Here is a 24,567-nt window from a genome sequence, read left to right as displayed (position 1 = left end):
ACTTTCAATATTCAATTAAGCCCCACGCAAAAACTACCCCGTGTGTCTCCAAAATAGTTTCAAAGAACAGTTCAGAAACTTTTCTTTAATTACAACACTTTGTCTTCCCTAGTTTGGCTACAGTCATTCTTTAACACTACCTTTAATTAAATAAAGCTTGATTCTGAGTGCAGCTGCTCTCACAACTCCTCTTTAATTTCTTCTTTCATGGAGATGAGACTCTGGGCCAAACTTTAAAAGAGCTACCCCACATACTACCAGGGTGGGGAAGGCCCAGAACATGTCATTTCTCAGCCAAATTGACTCCCCTACTAATCCCAAGATAACTTTTAAATACTTGGCATTGTTGTAAATGTGTGGTGCTAAGAAACCCTTTGATTCATCAGGAAACTCCTGCTATTGTCTTCCACTAGTGTCACAAGGAATAGGAGCTATTCCTTCTGACTGAAAGAAATTTCTGCAGCATCACCTATGTTTCCTTCAAATGCTAATATGGGCATTCCTAAGCAGTAACAGAGTCAGGGAAGAGAGAAGGAAAGAAGGAGAGGGTACTTAGGGATTACTTCATTTTGAGGTATTATAAAAAAAGCCCAATCAAGCAAAAGATAGCAATTTATTACTGAGGTTTACATTCTTCAGTCAAGTCTGCTATACTTTGGAAATCTGCATATAAAATACATTCAATTCACTAGACAGAAATTAAGAATCAGGTTGAACATAGATAATAAAAAAACTGAGAAATCAAGAAAAAAAACTTTTGTTCAATTACTTTTTAGCACATATAATTTCAATACAATAGATATTTATATTTAGATAGCAGAGTAGGAATCAAATAGAATAGAAATTTCTGTCTATTGTGGCAATACTAGGCAAAGTTACATCTACACACACACACACACAGATTTATATAGATTTAAACTGACATCCTACATAATTGGTATCCATCATTTTTGTTATTATCAAAATTCCTTTTCTATCAACATAAATCAGAACTTTATGAGAGTGTATATAGACATACATAAATATCCCTGAACTGTTTTACAGTATTTCACTGGGAAATAACGTTTGAAAAAATTTAGCAAACTATGCTTGAGAGTTCTATACTTTTTTAAAAAATGAATGCTTTAATACGAGTTTATTTATTTGTTAGAAGAAATAATTATTTCCCCTCAGCTATTTGGCTAAGGTCAAATATAAAATTAGTCATTGCTTACAGATTTCTTAAGTGAAATAAGTTTATAGCAAAATTGCTAGAATACAAAAAAATGCAATTTATAAAATTTAACTTTTAAATTTCAGCTGCTATTAACCACAGTGAAATGACTATGAAGTATATTCAACATTTTATACATGAACCCTTTATTTAAATAATGTTTCTAATAGTAGCTCCTTTTAAAAGAGGGCCACTACAAGATTCCTTATATATAATGAGACATTACAAATTTAATTTTGTATTTTTTTGTACATTTGTTTCATATGTTTTACAAAGCAACATTTTTAAGCTGAAGACTTCAACATTGGTAGTAGTATACAATATATTTCCTGTTACAGTTGCCAGTGCATAATGCTGATGTGGTTATATTTCTTACTCATTATTACACTTACCTCCACATCTTGGAATCGGTCCACTCCACATTACTTTTCCATCCATAAGAATGCAAGTAATTGTTTCTGTTCCCTGGGTTTTAATAAATCCTTCTTCACAAATAACTGAAATTGAACTTCCTAATTGAAAGTTGTCCCCAAAGCGCCGTGCATTGATAGGTATTCCTGGATCAGGGCACTCATTATGTCCAAAAGCTGTGGAATAAAAAACAAAAAGTAGCAAAGAAGCAGAACATGCGAGACTCTTGCTTACTTTCAATTTATTTCAGGTTATTTGAAATCATGCTTAAATGATTTTTTTAAAGACTAATCTTATTTGTGGCAAAATCTTTTGTATATTTGTTGTTTAAATCTGGAGGCTCTCCTCTAATCAGATCTGTTCACCTCTATTGTGGAATAGATGTGATTGTTCCAAAATGTGAATTTTGCCCTAGGATCACAACATATCAAAGTAGAGTTGCTTCTAGTTACTTGTACAGATTATTACAGTAAGTCAATGCCAAAACTTCTATAATAAGTTGGAAAATTACAATAAAATTTGTCAAAATGGCAATAAATATAAATTTAAACTCAACTGACCTATAGTTCACTGATATATTTCACTGTAAATTTTCCTTGTGATTCATTCTGCCAGGAACGGAGACAAAATCTCATTGTGAGAGTTAAAGTGAAAAGCTTCGCTTGGCCTACTTATCGAGAGTTGATTATATACGAGGTAATATTTCTCATGCTTCTTAGTTCTTGAACTCTGGCTTCTACCATATTTCGTCTTGTTTCTTTCCTACAGTATAACTAGTCCCGTTCAACAGGTATGTGAAGTGCAACAGTTGTGTTTATTTGACCAAATATGTAACATACATATTTAGAATGTAATATAAATGGTATCTAAACCAGCAAAACTAAATGTAGTTTTATGAATATTTGATTTCATATTATGTTTGTGTGAGCATATAGAGGTTATTTAAAATGTTGTCACTAGTCATTATTTTGATGCTGTTCATAGGAGGTATAATTGTGAAAATAATAGGTCAAAATCTAGCTAACCAACAATAGTAATAATTATTGGGCATTTACTAGATACTGTGTTGTCTGTGCTACATTATTTACATGCATCATCTAAATGCTTCCTTAGGAAATTAATGAGAATTTGCTGATGTTGACTCCAAGGTTGTTATGAATCTTAACCAAGGTAGCAAAGTCATGATTTAAAGTTGCTTGACTTCAGAGTTGTGTCATTATTATTAAATCATTGAGGATCTTTTTTTTTTTAACTTCATTCAAGTCACCTCTATGTTCCACAGTCCCAAAGATAATGGTTTTCTTTCCTATGATACTCCTGGAGAGTTGTAAATTTTATGTTGGAATTATAACTCTGAGATATTATTTATTGAATGCAAATTCAATTATTAATACAGAGAAAATATATTTGCCTTTTAAATTTGTGTATTAATAGCCAATCAATTGTATTATACATTGAAGATTGGAGTTCATGCTAATATTTAATAGAATATGCTAATACATTGACTCATGCCATAGTGATTTTTAAAAAAATATTTTCTAAATATTTTACCTCTCACAAACAATAAGAAATGGCTCAATAGGGAGTTAAATGTAGTGGGACTCAAGGACTCACTAACTGCCATTGGCACAACCCGGTCTATAGTTTCCTTAAATCTTCTTATCTGTAATATAAGAGAAGTGATTTACATGGTCCATTTCCAGCTCTAATTTTGAGAAAACCAACCAAAAAACTTACTGCTATAAGTGATGTTGAAACCACGTCCAGACATTGAATGGTCAGCTTGAAATTCCAGTCTCAGAATATGACTATTACTTGTGAGATGGGAGGGAACTTCGGCTCCAGTAAAGGTTCCAAGAATTGGGGAGTCTGGAGAGTCACCATCTTTAACAGCAAGAAAATCAAACTGGGATTCCAGATCAAAGTCATTGAAAGAAAGATGTATCCGGCTTCCTGGATCAGAGATTATCGTCCAGATGCAATTTAGATTATTTCCATACCCTTCAGGGTAATCAGGAGAAAGAACAGTTCCCATCGGTGCAGTAAAGTTTGATAGACAAGGAACTGGTGAAATAGAAGGATTAAAAAATATAATAAATATTTAAAATAACATTAAAGTATTTGCATAGTTATGATAAGTAGAAGTTTCATAATATTAGACAGTGTAAATTATCTCATAAAAAAAGAAGTTTCACCATTTTTGTATAGTAGAAAAGGCAAATAGTGAATTAGATTAAGACCATATGCTTAAATAAACAGAAAACATAGTTGAGGTAAAAGAAGCATTTTTAAAAATAAACTAGTTTAGCCATATGAAAGGCAGAGTTACAGGGAGAGGGGCATAGACATCTACAGGTTCCATATGGCTGCAAATGGTTGCCATGACTGGAATTCTGCAAGCTGAAGCCACAAGACTGACACTCCTGCCTTGTGTCCCACATAGGTATAAGGACCCAAGCACATGGGGCATTCTTCACTACCTTCTTAGGTGCACCAATAGAAAGTCAGATTGTAAACAGAGCAGCTGAGACTTGAACTAGTTCCACAAATATTCTTTGACTTTTTTGTCAAGTTTGTGCTGAGTGCTATACAATGACATATCTAGGAAATGTGCAAATATTTTTGTACCAAATTCTTTCTGCATTACATTTAGTATATGAACTCTGAACGTTTTTAGGATACTCAGTACTCCATTCATTTTAATGGATGTGAAAAGAAGTCAATCTGGCCATTCAAAATATTGACAATCAGGATAATATTTTTTAGGAGGCTGCCATTGTGGTATAGTTAGGACAATATGTGCACCAGTTGATGTCCTCAGTGTTGCACCTCCAGTCCAGCCCTCTGCTAACAGTGTGAGAAAGAAGTGGAAGACAGCTCAAATGTTGAATACCTGCCACCTACACAGAAGATCTGTAAGAAACTCCTGGCTTCTGGCTTTGGCTTGACTCAACCTTAATCCTTGCAAACATCAGCAACATGAACTGGCTGAAGAAAGAGCTCTTTCTGCTCCTCCCTCTCTGTGTAACTGCCTTGGAAAGAAAAATTTGTATATATATATGTCGAGGTATATATATATATCTTAAAGAATTATATTTTAAATATCTGAGGAGGCTTAAATAATTCAATATTAATGTCTTTTGAATACTGTCTTTTTGGTAATTATTTTCTTTGGATACATTTTTAAAATAAGGAATTAGATTTTAATGGATATGAATTTTAAATCTCAAAATACTTTGCAAAATTCACTCAAATATGCTAACTTATACTAAAATACAACAATTGTATAGAACAAATATCCCTGCCAAGATAAAATTACTAATTTACTTTTTTATTGGTAAGAAAAATGACATCTTGTAGTTCAATCTTCACTTCTTTGTCTACTACTGATGTTAAATTTTCTCATGCTTATTAGTATTTTCTCTAGAAATTATCTGCCCATGAACTTTAAGCACCTAAAATTATGAATTCTGATTTTTCACAACTCAATTATTTAATAATCAATAATATTTTAGTATAAAGATTTAATTTGAATAATAAAATAACTTTAGAATGGTACTTTGCCTTTAAGATCAGATTATTAGTATTCCAAACTTAGAGTAGTGTATCCTGCTCTATAAATGCAAATACATATATATATATATATCTGTGTGTGTGTTTATATCTATCAATCTATATATCAATACACCAATATTTACCTATTGTTTTTCCTTTTTATATACCATTCACCTTTCTTAAAAATGTTTATTGATTTTTATTTGAAAAGCAGAGTTACAGGGAGAGAGAAAGAGACAGAGCTTCCATGTTCCAGCTCACTCTGCAGATGGCAGCAACAGCCAAGGCAGGGACAGACTGGAGCGAGGAATCTGGAGCTTCTTCTGAATATCTTATGTGACCAGCAGTGGCCCAAGGACTTGGCCCATGTTCCATTGTCTTCCCAAGCACATAAACATGTTTGTGTTGGAAGAGGAACAGCTAGGACTCCAAGCAGCATTCATAGAGGATGTGGGTACGCTACCAAAAGCTGGCCCACTTTTTATAGTTCGCAAATAGCATTTTTTACATTAAATTCATGTGCTTTGGGCTTTTGTTTGATAGTTTTGAAAACTGGCAATCACTGAGCTGAATTCAGATTGCCAATCAGTTTGATTTTATTGTTTTTCTTTCATATTCCACACACACACAAAAAAAATGAAATCACATTTTAAAATTATACTTCACATTTGGTGGGGAAAAAATAAGTCTAGCCTCTCCAGAAAGGTCACTCCAGTTCCTCCACTACTCTGCAAAAAGACACACACACACACACACACACACACACACACACAAACTTGGGTGCTTCACTTTTGTATTTGCTTTAAGTTAAGTTGGAAAATCTCTATTAGCAAACAAAGAACAAGCATTTTGGGTCTGCAGGTCATCTGAACTCTTTTGCAATGTATTAAACCTGACACTACAGAAGAAAGACAGCCATAGGAAACTGGTAAATGTAAATGCACAGTTTATGGTTTGATAAAACTTTTCTTAAAAATCCAAGAAACAAGCTGGATTTTGTTCACATTCTCTTGACTTAAGGCATTGATATGAAGCAAAAATTGATTAAGGTCATCAGCTTAATTGTCCTAACAGATATATTGGCATATATTTATTTCATAAACTAAATGCACAATATATCAGATTCATTACTTTATGAGATTTCCCATAAGGAATTATTGCATGTTTGTTAGTACCATACTAATTTTACAAATATTTTACCAAAATCATTTTGCTTTTATAAAATTAATATAAATATGTTTTTACCTATTTGTATTTGATTGACAACACCTTAGTCCACATTTTTAAAAATTAGAATTATTAAAGTTGCAAATAATTAATATTTCTTTTTAAATTTTAGAATTTTTTTCTGTGAATTGTTTGGCCTTATATAGGAGTTACTTCTATGTAGCTTAAAATTTCTTTTGAATTTTTTTAAAATGCATTCTCAAATAAGCTACATAAGAATATTACTAATATGGCCAGGCACAATGGCCTAGTCTTTAAATCCTCATCTTTCATGCACCAGGATATAATATGGCCATCAGTTCATATCCTGGCTGCTCTGCTTCCCATCCAGCTCCCTGCTTAAGGTCTGGGGAAGCAGTGCAGGATGATTCAAAGCCTTGGGACCCTGGAACTATGTGGGAGACCCAGAAAAGACTCCTGACTCCTGGTTTCAGATCAGCTCAGCTCTGGCTGCTGTGAGCACTTGGGGAGTGAACCAGCGGAGGAAGATCATTTTCTCTGTATATCTGCCTTTGTGATAAAAAGACAAATAAATCTTAAAAGCAAACAAAGAACACAACTCATCATTTAAAAAATATTGCTAATAGCTGCCACTTTATTACATATCACAATTCTGGAACAAATTACTTTTAAAAAATAGTAAAACTGCTCTGCAGATTTTCAAGTATTAACTAGCAATGAGGACTGGCACTGCGGCTTACCAAGTGAAGCCATCCCCTGTGATGCCAGAATCCCATATGGCAATTCAAACCCCAGGCGCAGCACTCATCATCTAGCTCCCTGCTAATGCACCTGGCAAAGCAGTGGAAGATGTCTGAAATACTTGAGCCCTGCACCCATGTGAGAAGCCTGGAAGTTTGTATGGGTTCTTAGCTTTGGTCTGGTATAGAGCCCTGGCCATTGCAGCCACTTGGGACATAAACTAGCAGTACGAAGTAATTTCTCACTCTGTTTCTCCCTCCTTCTCTGTCATTAAAAAATAATAATAATAAATTACACCTTTAAAATTAGACAACAATAACAATTTTAATATATTCATTTAACACCTATTAAATGATTTTTAAAATAATTTCATTTTTGAAGTGATACATAAAATAGATGATCTAAAGTTAAGCAACATTGTTTTCTTGAAATACCATATATAATTAAAGCTATTTAATATATTATGAAGTATTAGTAAATTTTAGATGATTCAAACAAAATCAATCAGATTCCCCTGATATTTTCTTCCATCTCAACAAGAACTCACAAGGTAAACTTGATTAGGAAGGAGAACTAGCCCTAACCTACAACGATTCTAGTAAGGATGTATGCAGATTCTTCCCATCTTAAATATATCGAAAACTAAACATAATATATTGTAACTAAGGAAATGATTGCCAGTTTCCCCACTTGGCTGTAATGAAACAAAAATAGAATTTAACTGAATCTGAAAATGCATCAATATGATAGAGATTGTGTTTTTATTGTAGTTAAACTGAAATGTCTTAACATATTTGAAAAACATGCCTTCTTTTAACCCAAACATTGTATATCATACACATTAATGAATTTTATTCTGTATAACATAATTAAAGGATATTTATGTATTACGGTGAGCATATTTAAGCAAAAGTTAGTTAATACATTAAACATAGATTATAAGTTTTAAATATTTCAAGTGTTTATGACTGCAAATAAGTATAAACTACCTTGTTTAGATAAATGATTCAATTAAAGTTCGCTCAGATGAATAATTTCCACAAGTAGTACACTATTTTTAAAGCATAAAATGCAACCTAATAAAGTGTTGCAGAACACACGTAATATACATTTTGCAATTACCAAGTAAAATATAGTTTTATTTAAATATGTGTTGAAATTAATAAGTTGGCAAAGAATACTTGTTATAGTATCACAAAGTGCTACTCTTCCAGCTTTTTATAAATAATTACAAAAGCAATTATATACAAACACATGCTAACATATGCTGTCTAAAAGCAAAACATGTGGTACTCACAGATACAGATGGGTATGTTTGCAGACCATTGGTTGTTCTCTTGACAAACAATGGATTTCTCTCCAATTAATTCAAACCCAAACTGGCATTCAAACCTTAAAACATCACGGTTAGAGAACCCATCACCTTCTCTGATTCCATATAAAGGGGTGCCAGGATCGCCACAACTTTCTTTCTCAATTTCTGTGAAAAGATAAAAATCATTTTTTAAGGACTGAGAAGACATGGTGCCCATACTACAACTTTAATATAAGATAGTTCAAAGCAGAAAGTGAATATATTCTCCAACCAAATCTCTTCTTCTGCCCTTCCTATTGAATGAAATCATCTTCGATGAACAATGAATGTATTTCTCTCATTTTGTAGATGGAAAATCTGAAGTAATTACAGAGATGAAGACACCAGGGGCCAGGTACCTAATGCAACAATTATGATATTTCAGATATTCACTTTGCATAAATGCTTATGTATGCACATACAAATACATACATTTTTCCAAATTCCAAACACTTTTCTTATTCTTGTAATCTCTGTATGAGGCAATAAGTCCTTGGAGAATGACCAGGGCATGAGAAAACTTGTTCCCACAGCCAAAAATGAATGTCTCTACCCAAGATCTTTCACTCTCTGTGGGTTCTGCTGGTTCAATTAATCCCCAAACAGACAAAACAAACCAACAATGAAATCCAACATACTCTACTTAGGAGCAAAATCAATTCTCCATACAAAATTATTTAGCTATGTTCATTTATACATTTTAATTGAATAACCTGAAAAATGTTTCTAAAGGCATTATTAAAACACCCCTTTCAGGCATACACAAAGAAACTGTAATAAAATGGATTGTCATTATGAAGCTATGTCATCAGTAAATATCTGTGTCATAGTACAGTCTCATATTTTTAGCACACATGAAAATCTGTTAATTCAGTTGTCTTCAAACAGCAGCAGAAAATAGATAAATCGAAATTTGATCAGTAGAACTTGGGATAAAATCATGTCTCTTCTGACATTATAACACGCATTCGTACATTCTGAGTTCCTGTCTAACTCACCAGTACCAACTTACCATCTTCCATTCAATATTATAAGCATCTTTGTTTGTATAAACACAGATTCTCCTTATAAAATTTTATGGTTTTTCAAAAGTACATATATCATACCTTAACTTATATTGTCAATACTGTTAATTTGCTCTTTTTAAACATTGCTTTAAAGATTTGAGCACCCTTATATTTCTAGCAAAATCTTAAATATTTATCGTAATTCTTTTGAAACATTAGATTGCATTTGAGATTTATTTTCATGCTTTACCTGTCATAAGCGAAACAGGCTTACATTGTTTTTATGCTGTTCCCATAAAAGATTAATAGTAAGGAAAGAGATTAGAAACTCTATACATTTCAGTAGCCTTAGGTTTCTATAACAGAAAAAATTAGATCCAAAAAGCTACAGAAACTGGTATAATTTTGAGATTGCCAGATGGCTAACTTCTAGTAAGGCTTTCCTATGGCAGTAGTTTTGATGTGGGAAGGTAGGTAGAGTTAACTGGCAGAAAGGTGTTTCTGTCTGATAGTATCGGCAGAATCATGATGTGACAGCGCTAGCTGACCCCTTACAGCAGTGTGGGTCAGTGTTTGACAGCTTCAGCCAGTCTGCTGTGGGATGCCTCTGACAGTCAAGCCTGACACAGCTGCCTCCAGCTCCTCAATAACAGCCTGTCACACGTGACAACTCCCTTTCTGTGCAGCATACAAATCCCTTCTTTTCTCTGCACCAACCAATCCTCCTTTTCCGTGTACTATCCTGGCCTACATTCCACATACAATCGAGTGCCCCACCACCCAAATTTCCACGCAGTGGACACTGCAAGTTACACAATGCTGCATATGCATCCCTCCCTCAAGGACTACCCACTTCAAACCTTGATGTTTTATTTTCTGAAGTCCTAAACAAAGGAGAGCCTCATGTTTGAATCAGAGCAAAGCCAGATAAGGTACACACGTTGCCTCTATAAAAATCCTGACAGGTTTCTAGGTGAGTACATCTGACAAAATTAAATCTCCATGCTTTCAGTCTTTACAGACACATTCAGAGGATATACTCTGGCTCTCTGAACCAGTTGAGACCCTTAAGAGGAAAGAAACACAGATTTTTTTTTGGGGGGGGGATTTGCTCCAAATTTCTCCCCAGAAAGATAAAGATAGAAAGGTTATTGCATTTCCCTAGTGACATGTATTCCTACTTCTCTTAATGGCATGAAAAGAACCCACAAGTATGCTATTCCACCATAACAGGAAAAGATTACACCACACTGCAAAACGTTGCTTTAAAGAACTTATTTATTTCTTTGATCAATTTAACCCAGACTACTATACAGGTTCTGCTACAACTACATAATTTACAGTTTCCTAGTTGAAATGGATAACCAATTAACAACAGTAGGATAAGACACTGACCACATATTAAAAAAAAAAAAAAGGTTGTTCATGAAAAGAAACAGCCAAAGGATTTATAAAGAAGCCAACTGGTTCTATGTTTGGTAAAGCAAGCCTGTCAACTCCCCACCATCTGGGAGGCATTAAGAGGCACTTTCATTGTTATGGTTGCTATGCTTTTTTTTTAATGTCCAATTATACTCTTGGTAACTGTCAAATTTGCCTGTTCCAGAATTTAACAGTTTCATGTCAGAATGATGCTCATGTGTGGATTACAGCAACTGACAACAGCTGGTCTCACACCTTTAGCTCCTGAAGCATCTTTAGATCTTTGCCTGGGAACTGTCATTTCCTAAATAGATGTGGATAATGCTCAGTCAGAAGATGAAGAATTTTATAGGAGACTGATCTTCCCCTTTCAACACCCCAGTAAGATTCTAAGGTGGAGAGATAGTGTGAGAAATTAAGTAGTGTTCACTGGCAGAAAATGTTGAAGACTGAGAGTCTCAATTTAATCGCTGCTTGACGTTCTGACAAAACCACCCCTCAGCGCAATCCAACATTTGACGACTCCAGTGCAACCGACTGGGGAATGGCTCTTAAAGCTAAACCAAAGCTAAGCCAAGCCAGCCATTGCACAGCAGCCCAGACAGATCCACCTGCTGACTTCCTTTCTGTGTACCACAATGCCAATCGCCCTTTCCATGTAGCAGAAATTTCAAGCTCCGTGAAGTTGCAAACGTAAAATCAGAGCTAGCTGGACATATACATTATAGCTGCAGGATTTGTCCCAGTGTGGTGAACTTTAAATCAGGATAATGCAATTATAATAAAATTACCATCAGTTGGCCTCCCACTCTCATCAAGCACCTAATGTCATGACACTTCTGCAAAACAGCACAAAAAAGGATGATAATCAAGCCCTACTTGCAACTCTACTTAATTTTGAATATTTAATTTCTCTCCACTCCAACAGCACATCCTATTCCTCTTTTTAGTATAAAAGCATGCCTTAAACGTGAAGAAGGGTTTTTTTTTTATGAGGGTGTTTTTCTCCTTTGGGGTTCCTTTTGTGCTTTGGCTTTTTGTTCATTCTCTTTCCCTGGAACATGCCAGCACTTTTTCTTTGCTTTGCACAAATCCTATTTCCCTGTACATTTCTGTGCTGTTACTTCGAATTTTTTTCACATTTTGAGAGAAGAATCTGGAACAATCTCAGCTGGGAAACTCACAGCCCACAACAATTATTTTGACCAGGGAGAGTGGGGAAGTGTGTTTAAATTTTAAATTATAATTATTTTGGACCAATATTGGTAACTAGTTTAGTGATCATAGACTTATTTTACAGCAGTTCAAAATAAATTCATTACAAATAGGTCTTAAATGTGTTTTATTCCTAATATTACTTAACTGTGTTTTATGTTTTTTTGGTTAATACTTTCAGAAGATTGCCAAATCTATTAGTTTGCTTAAAGAACCCTTTTTTACCCTTGTTGATTTACTCTGCTGTATTTATTTTAATTTAAATGTTATTAAAGTATTTTTCAAGTTTTGATTTCCTATCCTAATTCTCCTTAGGTTAGACAGACAGATGATATTGTTGTAACAGAAATCTCTCAACTACAGATTTGCTCCTCAATTTCCCTTAATAACTGAAGGTAAGCTAGTCAAAATCCAGGAATCTGGTATTCAATCTTGGTCTCACGTATAGATGGCAAGGGCCCAAGTACTCAGGCCCACTACCTTCTTCTTAATAGGGTACATCTTAATAAGAAACTAAAATTGGAAGCTAAGCTAGGACTCAAAGTAAAGCATGTACATTGAAGGGTTCCAAGCAACATTTTATGTAGCAGCCAGAAACAGACAGAAAGTATTTATTGTTTTACTTCTTTGAATGACAAAGTGAAGGTAATTTTTGGGAAAATATTTTTATTACTTTTGTGCATTTTGACTGTGACCCTGTTATATCAGTTCAGTTGTAGAGTTTTGCACTTGGGGCATTATGTTGACATTCAAAAAGCCTAGGATTTGTGGATTCACATGTTTTCTTTAGGGCTCATCAGCTTGATTTATAAATTCCACTTTAATAATTCACTATGTACATTTTCTCTAATAAAAACTGATCTATTATTGAAAAAATGTTATTCATTGAATAACTGATGATTACGATTGCTTATACATTTATACCATGCCGCATTTTTAGGTAAAATTTCATTATTTCTGGTGAGAATATTGAGTATAATTACTGAAGATTATTTTGGTTGTCCTTTTAACTGTGTTTCCTTGTATATAAGGAACATTACATTTAGAGCAGCAAAGTAACCTCTCTTTTAAAACAGCATATTTGAAAATATATCCAGTGAATCTTACTTTTTGCTAAACTGTGAAGCTGTGCAAGTTGAAGTAGTTTGAGAAGCTGTCAAACAAATGCATTAAGAAAAAAAAAACAATAACAACAACAACAAAAAAAACCCTTTTGGTTGCTTTTCCACAATGCAGGGCTTGTGCACCATCATCTCCATCAACGTATTGACTCTATGTCAGATTCCTCTTGTATACAAGGTATACATTTCTTCCCCATATTGATCTTTCATTCTTTCTACTCCTTGGTCTTATCCTGAGCTGAAGAGCCTTCTGTTTTGCTAACTAGATCGGAAACTCTTCTATGTCTTGGCATTTGGCCTTGGAGATGAAATGTTTTCATCTGTTGCAATTTCCACAGTTTTTTTAGACTCATCATCGCTTCTCGACATTTTGACTAAGAACAAGTGTAGACTCATCAGAACTCTCCCTTGAGGTTTCTAGCCCTGATACACAGTGAGTTCCTCAGTTAAAACTTGCAGCAAAGAGGTAGATATGTTTTATAAAATTCTTTGTACATCTTTTTGTCCTTATATGTCTTCATGAAAATTTATATATCTTCAAGTGATCCCTCACAGTCTCAAAACAACTGAGGTACTTCTCTCCTTATTCTGAAACGTATTTTACTTTTATAGTCTTTCTGTCATTTCTGTGTTTCTGCAGTATAAACACTTACTCTACTATTTTGAAACTACACATTTACTTTGCTGCTAAAGTTCTTTCTTTAAGGTAATAACACTCACTAACAAAGACTGAAAAATAAAGCACAAAGAGGAAAACACGTATGCACTCATTAGTTATCACTGCTTTTGAATTGTTTTATCTACAAGGAAGCAAAATTTATATCTGAACACATAATTAATATTTACTAGATAAGTACAACAGAAGAGGAATTCACAAATAAAAATTATGAATATAAGCTGTAATTTAATGAGCCTTGAAAATGTGTTGATACTGAAAGAACTTCTTTTTAAAATGTTATATAATCTAATTCTCTAAACAATCACTTAAAGGAACCTTTCTTACTTCTATTGATAAATAAACACTGAAGGTCAAAACAATTAAGAATTTGCTTAATTCCACATACCTAACCATACTGTTGTAGGAGAAAGTTCATTACTAATTAACCAATTATTAAAATCTATACTTATTTTTAATGTACATCAAAGTCAAAAGTAAGCAACAAGAATGCAAACAAACTATGTGAAAAATGTTGTCAACCAAAGGTACAAAACAGATATTAGCTAAGTTCTCTTGAAGCTGTAGACTGGCAAATAAAGATTTCACCAAATCAGTGATCCTTTCAGACATTTTTTGTGTTATCTTCAAAAAACTGAATGGCAAACATTCAAAAATAATATTAAGTTCTTTACTCTCCCCTACTTTTCTCTTTCCTCCCCTTCTTTCCCCTTCCCTTTGGCAGTGGCATGGCTAGGGTTAAGTGGCAACGCACTTGAGGAGATGAAGGTGTCAAGTACATGGTAGAGTGGCTAGCAGCGAAAAAAGTAGAATAATAAGGTTAATGAACCTGTCATTAAGTTCAGGAGGTTACACATACATATCAACAGTAATGGTCCAAATTATGAATATAAGGGTACATGTAGTCAGATTTTCAGAAAACTCACTTACAATCATCAAAACAGGAAAGGCTTCAAAGAATTCTGAGGGGCCAAGCTGTTTTTGGAAGACTTGGTAAGGACTCATATGTAAAGAATAGCTTTAGATAGATATTAAGTCAGCACGCATATACACATTTTATTTTGGCATTCACTGGGAGATCTAACAGCTAAAATATGTTATAGTAACAAGCACACCACCTGCCAAGAACATGGTTTTGGCATAGTACTCATCGCTGAAAGAACCAGGGAGAGTGATTCCAAGATTGGGTTAGGAAAAGGACAAGATCAGCTCGGTACATCTTGTTACATCCACAAAAATAAAAATAAATAAATAAATTACACTTAGTATAAAGAAGGCTGGAGATATATCAAAACAATATAAAAGCATCTTGAAGGTGTTTCATTGCCCATTCTATAATACTTTAACTGCTTATAATGACAGGTTTTATTCAATTGAATTAAATTCAAATGATAAACCTATACAGATATTGATAAGCTAAAAATTCATAAAAGAGCAGAAAATGGAATAACTGGAATTTAAATTAGGACCCAAATGGGATGCTGGCACCTCAGACAGAGACTTAGCCCACTGTGCCATGTTGTTAGCTCCTGCAGAGAGGGGCCAAAAAGTAAAGTATGGAGAATGGTTGTGGATAGATAAGTAGAAATACCTACTACTCATGATACTTAATTGTAAAAAAAAAATAAAATTAATTTTATTGATCGACTTAAGGTGCAGAAAAGAAAAAGATAGATGGACAGACATATCCTCCACGCAGTGTTCATTTCCCAAATGCCCATAATGGTGAAAGTTGGGCCAGAGAAAAAGTAGGAGCTTAAAATTGTCTGGAGCTCCCAGTGAGTGGTGGACCTCCTCCTGCTGAACCATTATCTGCTGCAGAAACTGGGCACGTGAGCAAGACTGTGACTTGAACCCAGGTGCTCCAAAATGTGATTTAGATGTCACGAATGATGCTATCATACTGCTGCACCAAATGTGCGTCCTAACTATAAAATTTAAAGCATTGTAAAGATATAACTGGAATATATAGCATTCAGTGTTCTTACAGCTTGTCTATAATTATGGAATTTCATGATTAATGATTTGATTGTTAACAGATTCACATATTTTTTTATGAGCTAAATTGTCATTGGCATTTTTCTTTTATTCATCTACAAACAGCCTGGGAGAGTAGCATAGGATGGACCCTGTCCTGAAGCCCCTGCGCCCAAGTGGCAAACCTGGAGGGAGCTCTTGCAATCCAGTTTCAGATCAGACCCGCTCTCTGGATGTTACAGCCATTTGGAGAATGAACCAGTGGATAAGAGATCTTTCTTTCTCTTTTTTCCTTCTATCTTTGTAAGCGCTTTCAAATACAAAAGAAATCTTGAGAAAAAAAAAAAAAGGCAAATCTATATGGACTCATGCCAGCCAGATTTCTGTCCTTCTGCAAGGAGTGCAGTGGCAGTGAGGGGCGGGGTTGGTGGTTGTCAAACAAGTGGTAATTCTGGCAGTATACTGGCTTAAGATCAAGGCGAAAGTGTAGTAGGCTATTTCCCTATCTCCACTCTTTCTGTCTCCATGCTATGGGCTTGTCCCTTACTAACAGGCAAGTGAATATCAGACATCCTTCTAAATACAGGTATCTTCTGAATGCTACAATTATCATTCCTAAAGTTAAAATGGATCTCTACTGTCATTACTCAAGAATTATTTATAAGCTCTTGTTAACTTCCTTAAGATATGCCCATATATATCCATTTTACCAGGGTCATTTATTTCCTATAGAGAGTTTCTTACCAAGAAATTATATTTTAACATGCTAACATATTTTAACATAGAAATCCAAATTCAACACAAAAATTATTTAGTCAGCATCCCATTAATAGTTGATTTAATCTTACAATAATTTTCTCTCAGAATAGATATGTGGTTAGAATTTCTTAGCAAATAATGCCTCTACTGGTAGTCAGCTATTACCTGTGCATCATTCATACTAAATCTAGAAGTAACAAAGGCTAGTACCCACAAAGCAATACCTGGGTTCTGCTCTCTTTCTTCCCTTGCTAGGCAGACAAAAATCAGAGACAGTCTAAGAGGTGCCACGAATGAGAATTGGAGGTCAGAGAAATATAAGCAAAACACTTAGAAGATTCTAACGCAGTGTTGAACACGGTATTAGAAATCTAGGTTTAAATGACAGTGGCCAAAATTTGTCGACACAGGACTGTTTCAACACCTTTCATTTAGTGGCAGGTAACTTTGATTCTTGACGCCTAAAGTAACAAACTCTGATTTTAAATTCAATCAGGCCTCTAGCTACAGAGTAACATCTGCCCTTAAAGTGACACAGAACTGCTCATGGATCAATCTCTCACTTGGAAGCAGTTGACACTGTAATTCATATACTTTACAGAGGAACCATGTAGGTTAAAAGAAGTGATCTACAAAACCTGCAGTTTTGCTGATTCTTAATGTTAGGAAGCCTCTTGGGAATCTCATTACCTCAGCAACGGGCTTACAAAGGTTGTGAAATATACAGTCACACAGCCAGAAAAGACCTCGTGAATTAAACTAGGTCTCACCTTCAAGCATCTCAGACAATATGAGACCAGTGTGAATATTTAAAGAGTATCTGAAAAGAAAACCCACAATGTCCCAGGCAAAATGAAAATACGTAAAATTAAGAATGCTGGTAAACATACACTGAGACACGGTTTCCCATTTTGAATTAGCTGTTACAGAATATGTACCTGGTAGTTAATACTGTGCCATTTTCAAGATACAGCAAATAGAGGTACTCTAAAAATTAATTCCTAATTAGATTTCAATGTAATGATTATTGAACGTTAATATGTTCAGTAGAATTAGAAATGCTTGCTCTATGAGATAAAACATTATTTTTTCCTAGGAGCCACGGACTTATGGGCCTTGGACCTGACCTACCTGAAAGCCTGTTGCATTGCAAAGCCTGCCTTGGGCAAGCAGGGCCACAGCAAGCAGGATATTAGGCCAGAACATCCTGCGTAAATCAAGCAGAATGGAACCTCCACCCTTGTTCCTGTTCAAATAATTAGTTCCTTCCCTCTTTCAATGAAGGTAATTAGTTCCAGGACACCCTTTCTCTTCCCTTCCTCCCCAGAGAAGAAGGTACATATATGAGGAGTAAAATAAAGAGCATGAGGCACTCTTTTCCACCAAGTACCTATGTCAGTGTTTCTTGGGCCAGCGGCCCGGGGGCTGCCAGCCAGGCATTCCCAGTCCACCCTCAGGGTTTGAGTGTCGTGCCCTGCAGGTCTGAAGAATTTTTGTCTAAATCTAAGGTTGCTTGAAATGTTACTAATCTAGAGCTACTTTTATTGCAGTACATAACCAGAGGGCATAAACTGATGTCTGTGGGCAAAGATGAGGAGTTTGCCAATCTTCTCAGGTATATAGCCTAGGAATTTGAATTACGCAAAGTTTTATTTATTTATTTGTTTATTTATTTATTTATTTATTTGTTTATTGCTACAAGCCAGTGATTATCAGAATTTTTTATGACCAAGAATTTCCTAGAGTTTTATGAAAAGCCTGCTCTCAAAATGACATGTTATAATATAAAACAAGCAAATATTCTCTTACACAAAAATCAATAAATGTAGGGATTTCTACAATCATGTAACATATTTACTGAAATTTCACATAAGTGTGAACCACAACATGACACTCCAAAAAAATAGCTAACACCTTAATGAGATAGTACTTAACTTACATTTTATGCCTGAGAGAATTTAATTGCATGCTATGAGAATCAAATTTTAAAAATAGTAATACATGTTTTTATTCATGTATTTTAGAGATTAATTTCATCAACTAAAAGTACAGTTTGTTTCAGTTTAATATTTAGAAATCATGCCCACTGAAAGAGACCAAGAATGTCACTCAAAAATGCCACTTTATCACACTGAGAATTTTGAGCTAAAGGTAACCAATAAATAGTAAATGCGGATTTTGTGATATCTTCTTTTGTACTTAAAAACAAGTCATCTTTCTCATATGAGAAAGATGCTCTCTATTGGGAAGAGAAAAATATCCTTATTGCCAGAGATTAAGTGTTGACATAAAAAATAAATAAATCAATACAAGAAATTTAGTGAAATGAATAAACATCTTCCGCCAGTTTATTGTTTCTTCTCCCACTGCCACTTCCCCAGAATGTATTGTCTGTGGCCTAAATTCACTTATCTGTTCAATTCTGCCGTAGTGGGTGATTTGCTTGCTTAAAACATATCATCTTTCTGCTTTGATCATTTTGTTAGATATTAATTCCTTCTGAGCATGTACAAAATCATCATAAAATATGTATGTTCAGTTAAGATTAATGACTGGCGATTGTACTATACTTAAGCATTGGTATTATGAATACATTTAAGTTTTTAGTGTTTATTAGAAAGGCTAGTATATTGATACAAAAAAAGTAGGAGTACTGTTAGATAAGATATATTGAACATATCAAAAAGAAAATGAACGACTCTGCTCAGGGTTAAAAAGCCAAAACATACCAAATACATTGACATGTGAACAGACATTCAACAGATTTGCTTGGATATATGTGTCATGGGGATGCAATGGTTGTAGTTGGCACCATTTCTGAAAGACAGAGTTATCTTAATTAAAGAAACAACAGAGTGAAACAAATTGGCATATTGGAAACAATTTGGGTAGCTCAGCATGGCTCCACTTTGGGTACATATGGGTAAAATAATAAGTGTCTAAAAAGGAAAAAGTTATAGGTACCAGGAAGATGCAGCTTCATTCATGTGTGAAATGAAGATTTGTTGACTTTATTCTAAGCAATGATAGCCCATTAATAAATTATTCAGAGTATAGAACAACCATTTCACACACAACAGTCATACCAATCTTATGTAAAATGAACTTAACATGACATTGAGTCAATAACAGAGACATGATCCTACTCCCATAACAGTTTACTGTCTAATATTTTGACAGTAAAATAAACATATCGGGAAATATTCTCTAAGAAGACCCAATATAGCATTTTTCTCTTGCAACCTTACTTAACTTGTATGTTTTTTAAACATTTACCTTTGAAGTACCTTGAATGAAAGAATAAAGAAATATAGATTTTTATCTAAATCTCTGTAGCTACCTGATTTAAAGAGTTTGCAAGCAAGGATAGATCAATATTTTTGAACTATATTAGCAATCAAAGCAAATGGGCTTTTCTTTTGAAAGAGTGATAACATTCCAACAGCTGTCATCAAAAACTTTGAGGCACTATTGCTTTTACTCTATCTACCAGATGGTAAAAAGACAAAATTATTTTGAGACATAAATGTGCTTTTTATAAAGCAAGTAGAAAAGAATCAACAATTCTTAGTTATGATTATAAAAGGCTACGTTGAACACACACACAAATTAGAATAGATACACAAAGAGCAACAAGGAAAGCTTAGAACCAGACAGGAAATGGTCAGCGTGGACTCACATATACCTTACTAGGTAGGACACAAAGATTAGTTACTTCTCACTAAGGTATTGAAGATTTCTCTGCACACCTCTCCTAAAACTGTTCTGCACCTCAATTGTTGATATATGCCTTGTTAGAGCTATAACCCAGTTTAGACTATCCTAAAATCTGCCAAGTTCAGCAAAATTATGCTTCAATGCTATAAACTGCTAAATACTAAAATGAAAACTGACACGAGACAGCTGAATAGTAATCTATAGCCATTTTAAGGTGTATAGAAACTGGTAGTATATAAACTAAAATTGAAATGTCAATGAAGTAGTTGCAGGATGTTGTTAAGAATTTGCATTTTTTTTTAACATATTGGTTATTCGGTATCATGTCAATTAATTCCATAATGTTGTAAATTGTTGTTGATGCTATGTTGTGGCTTTTAATTGGTCGGGATGATATTCTACCAGCTCTGCCTTCAGACCAGAGATGGTCTCCCCAAGAAACCGTTGAATTTACCTGGACAATAAGATGCTGGACTCTATGCTTGGTATACGCTTGCAATGAAAGAATCTTGACTGAATTTGAAATGTAATACAGCAACAAGGTGGAGGAATCCACCATGGGAGGAGAGTACGGGGAGGGGTTTGGGGAATCCCAGAGCCTATGAAACTGTGTCACATAATGCAATGTAATTAATAAATAAATATATATACAAAATAATAAATAATATATATACAAAAATAATATATTTAATATATAATACACAATATAATATATACTATATATACAAATAATATTATATATTTTACAGTAAATCATATATATATATACGAAAAAGGCTACATTGAGAAAAACCACAGTAAAACAAACAAAGATAAAATGTCTTTCACTTGACCAGTAATGATGGCGACACAGTGTTAGTGAATACTTCCTGAGATTCCACACATACTGAGTTAGTCATTTTGTGGGGATGGTTACTTCAGGAACTGGACAAGGTATTTTCTCAAAGAGATATGCAGTACAGTTAATCGCACACTTTATACTTGATGTTGAATGTGGAAGCAACAAAATAACATAATACCAGATATGGGGAGCTGGTTTGTTCATATCATGCTAAGTCTTTGAGGGCTGATGTGATGACCAAATTTCCAATGTTTTTTAATGTTTTTCAAATACCTGGGGATCAGTGTCTGTTCTCAGGAGACGACCATAACTGAGTCATCTATACTTTTGATTTGATAAAATAATCCTGTAAGTCCTTTAAAGCTATCTACATTTTAAATCGTCTTAACTTCCAGAAACTATTTATTTTTTTAAAGAGTATCAGCTTACATCTTGGATACAGTGTTTAGGAATGTGGAAAATAAATTGAAAAGTAGATGTTAATCTTTGTTCACTCACCAGGACAACATCTGAAAGACATAGTCTGCTTTTTGAGGTATAAGAATTAAAAATATTTGGGCCAGGCGCGGTGGCGCAAGTGGTTAAGTCCTCGCCTTGCACGCCCGGGATCCCATATGGGCGCCGGTTCTAATCCCGGCAGCCCTGCTTCCCTTCCAGCTCCCTGCCTGTGGCCCGGGAAGGCAGTCGAGGACGGCCCAAAGCTTTGGGACCCTGCACCCACGTGGGAGACCCGGAAGAGGCTCCTGGCTTCGGATTGGCATAGTATCGGCCCGTTGCGCTCACTTGGGGAGTGAATCATCGGATGGAAGATCTTCCTCTCTGTCTCTCCTCTCTCTATATATCCGCCTTTCCAATGAAAAATAATAAAAATAAATCTTAAAAAAAAAAAAAAAGAATTAAAAATATTTGACTAAAGTACTTTAGTCTGCATAAAGGCAAAGTAGTTTTGACATAATATGTATAAATATACTTTAATCATGAGATAGTATCAGCAAGAACGGTGCTATATAATTAAGGTATTTCAGAAACGTGGAGGAAGGAAATAATTCCAGAATAAAGTCAGTGAATATAACAAATCAGTGGAAAACTTCAATAATAGAAAAAGAAAAAAAAATCTCAGAAGTGTAAGGGACTTTCTGCAATAATGATAAAACAATTAAAAAAACTGGAAGAGAAACTGAGTCAAACTAACAAAAGCATTCAGGAGATCAACAAGTCAAAATACCCCCAGAAGACAAGCAAATACTTGGAGACTGAATAATAATGTTGCTAAGCATAAACTTGTGTTATAGAAGCAATCAAAGGGGAAATTTAAAAAGTTGATCAAAATGAATGAAAGCATCAACACAACATATCAAAGCTTGAGAGACACAATTAATGCAGTATTGGGAGGAGAGTTAATTTTAATTAACACTTATGTCAAGAAATTAGAAAAGCACCAAGTAAATGCTTGAATGAGTTAGTAAAAAAATTAGAATAATTCCAAGATTAACAGGAGAAAAGGAATAATCAAAATAAGCTGGAGGGAGGGATTAGGCAAATAGAACCCAAAAGAACAAAACCCAAAATGAATCAAAGATGGTGAATCTTTGAGAAAATCAATAAAATAGGTTACCCATTAGCCCAACTATCCAAAAAAAAAGTAGGGAGAAAATAGAAATCAATAGGGTATGAGACTTAAAGGGGAATATAACAACAGATGTCTCAGACATACAAATAATAAATTCTGGGCAAAAAAGCAAAACTTGTAATGTATTGAAGTAGTCAGTTCAGAAGAAAAATGAGACACTAAAAATGAATGTAGAGTAAGTGCTTCTAGAACAGTGTAAAGCCATGGAAAGCTAGGAGGAATACTTTTCTTCTTTTTCTTTGTAATCTGAAGGCTTGAATGTACACATGGATAGTGGCCAGACTATGGATATTAATAGAACTCTGACCTAAATGATATGTGTAGAGAGCCAAAAACAAACCATCGCAATATTTGAGAGCAAGAAAGTTCAGTTTTTCTGTGAAAGCAAAAGTCCTTTATTTTTGCTCTTTCAACACGGATTGATCAAAGAAAAATATATTGCCCAAACTGATCAGATAAGATGTCCCAATTCCAGCTAGCCTAAACCGTCTTTGCCCTACTTTCTTATGCCAGCAATCACCAAATCAGATTTGTATTTGAGCCTTTTCTTTTTAAAGTTTAACTATAACTTTCTTACTCCTTTTACTGCTTTTGAGTGTCTCCCAAAGACAAGTAATGATGTTTAGTTCCTTTGTTATTAGAAAGCTCTGCAGAAATAATCTCAGCTTGTACTTATCTTCACACTCCATTCATTTTTTAAATGATAAGAGTGCAAAATTATGTGTAAGTATACGTATATATTCAGACATACAAACCGTCTCTCTCTCTCTCTCTCTCTCTCTGTGTCTCTCTCTCTCTCACACACACACACACACACACACAAATAAATGGAAAAGCTATTTGAGAGCTGGCAAAGTAGATTTTCAGGCTAATCCGCTGCCTGTAGTGCCAGCATCCCATATGGGCACCAGTTTGAGTCCTAGTTGCTCCACTTCTATCCAGCTCCTTGCCTATGGCCTGGGAAAGCAGTGGAGGATTGGCCAAGTGCTTGAACCCCTGTATCAATTTGGAACACCTGAAATAAGCTCCTCACTCCTGTGTTCAGAATATTCATATTCTGTGTTCCTCAGAATATTCATATTATTAAAAGAAAACACAATATGATCCAACCACTCCACCCCTGGGAAATTACCCAAAGGATATATCATCAACATAGTACCACAGAATATAAAGTAACCTTAATATATATAGGTGAAATCGATCTTAATATTATTATTATTATTATTGTTATTATTATTTTATGATACAGGTCCATAGGCACTGATATTTCCTGTTCCCCATCCCAAATACCCCTGCTATTGATTTTCCCTATATTATAATGCTGAGTCCTTCAGGAATAGATATAAGTCCATCATTCCACTAATGCTTCCTGACATTGAAGCCATGCACGATGTCTGAGAATCCAGCAACCTACTGTCAGGATATATTCAACAGTTTGACCTGGAGTCCATCCTTGGTCTGAAGTCAGAGAGAAGAACACTAAACTATGCCTCCACATCTGGACATGTCAGTCTCTGCTACACTTCTATTATACATCCCGTTAAACACAGAACCAGAAAACAGTACAAAGGAGGGAGAAAAACAGAAAGTTTATATCTACATAAAGTTAAGCAACATGCTACAGAATGACCAATGCATCACTAAGGTGATGAAAAAGAAAATCCAAAATTTTCTTGTAGAAATTGATGCTATTCCATGACCTATGTGGCACTGAAGAAATAACCAAAAAAAAAAAAAAAC

At 34.5% G+C, this 24,567-nt stretch overlaps 1 protein-coding gene across 3 annotated transcripts in view; it reads right to left on the bottom strand.

Moving 5' to 3' along the window:
- The window catches only part of CSMD3 (CUB and Sushi multiple domains 3), an 873,364-nt gene that overhangs the window by 349,661 nt on the left and 499,136 nt on the right, over window positions 1-24,567 (bottom strand). For all 3 annotated transcript variants that reach the window (XM_040979396.1, XM_040979397.1, XM_040979398.1), the window contains 3 exons: window positions 8,406-8,588; window positions 3,362-3,688; window positions 1,606-1,800 (listed from right to left, as the gene is read on the bottom strand). In XM_040979396.1, the coding sequence (XP_040835330.1) occupies window positions 1,606-1,800; window positions 3,362-3,688; window positions 8,406-8,588 (705 nt within the window). The remainder of the gene's footprint in view (window positions 1-1,605; window positions 1,801-3,361; window positions 3,689-8,405; window positions 8,589-24,567) is intronic.

This window comes from Ochotona curzoniae, unplaced genomic scaffold, assembly GCF_017591425.1.
Source record: "Ochotona curzoniae isolate NIBS_2020 unplaced genomic scaffold, NIBS_Ocur_1.0 contig_3190, whole genome shotgun sequence".
Lineage (NCBI taxonomy): Eukaryota > Metazoa > Chordata > Mammalia > Lagomorpha > Ochotonidae > Ochotona > Ochotona curzoniae.
The sequence above is the reverse complement of the archived record's forward strand: the minus strand, read 5'-3'. Positions and strand labels throughout refer to the sequence as shown.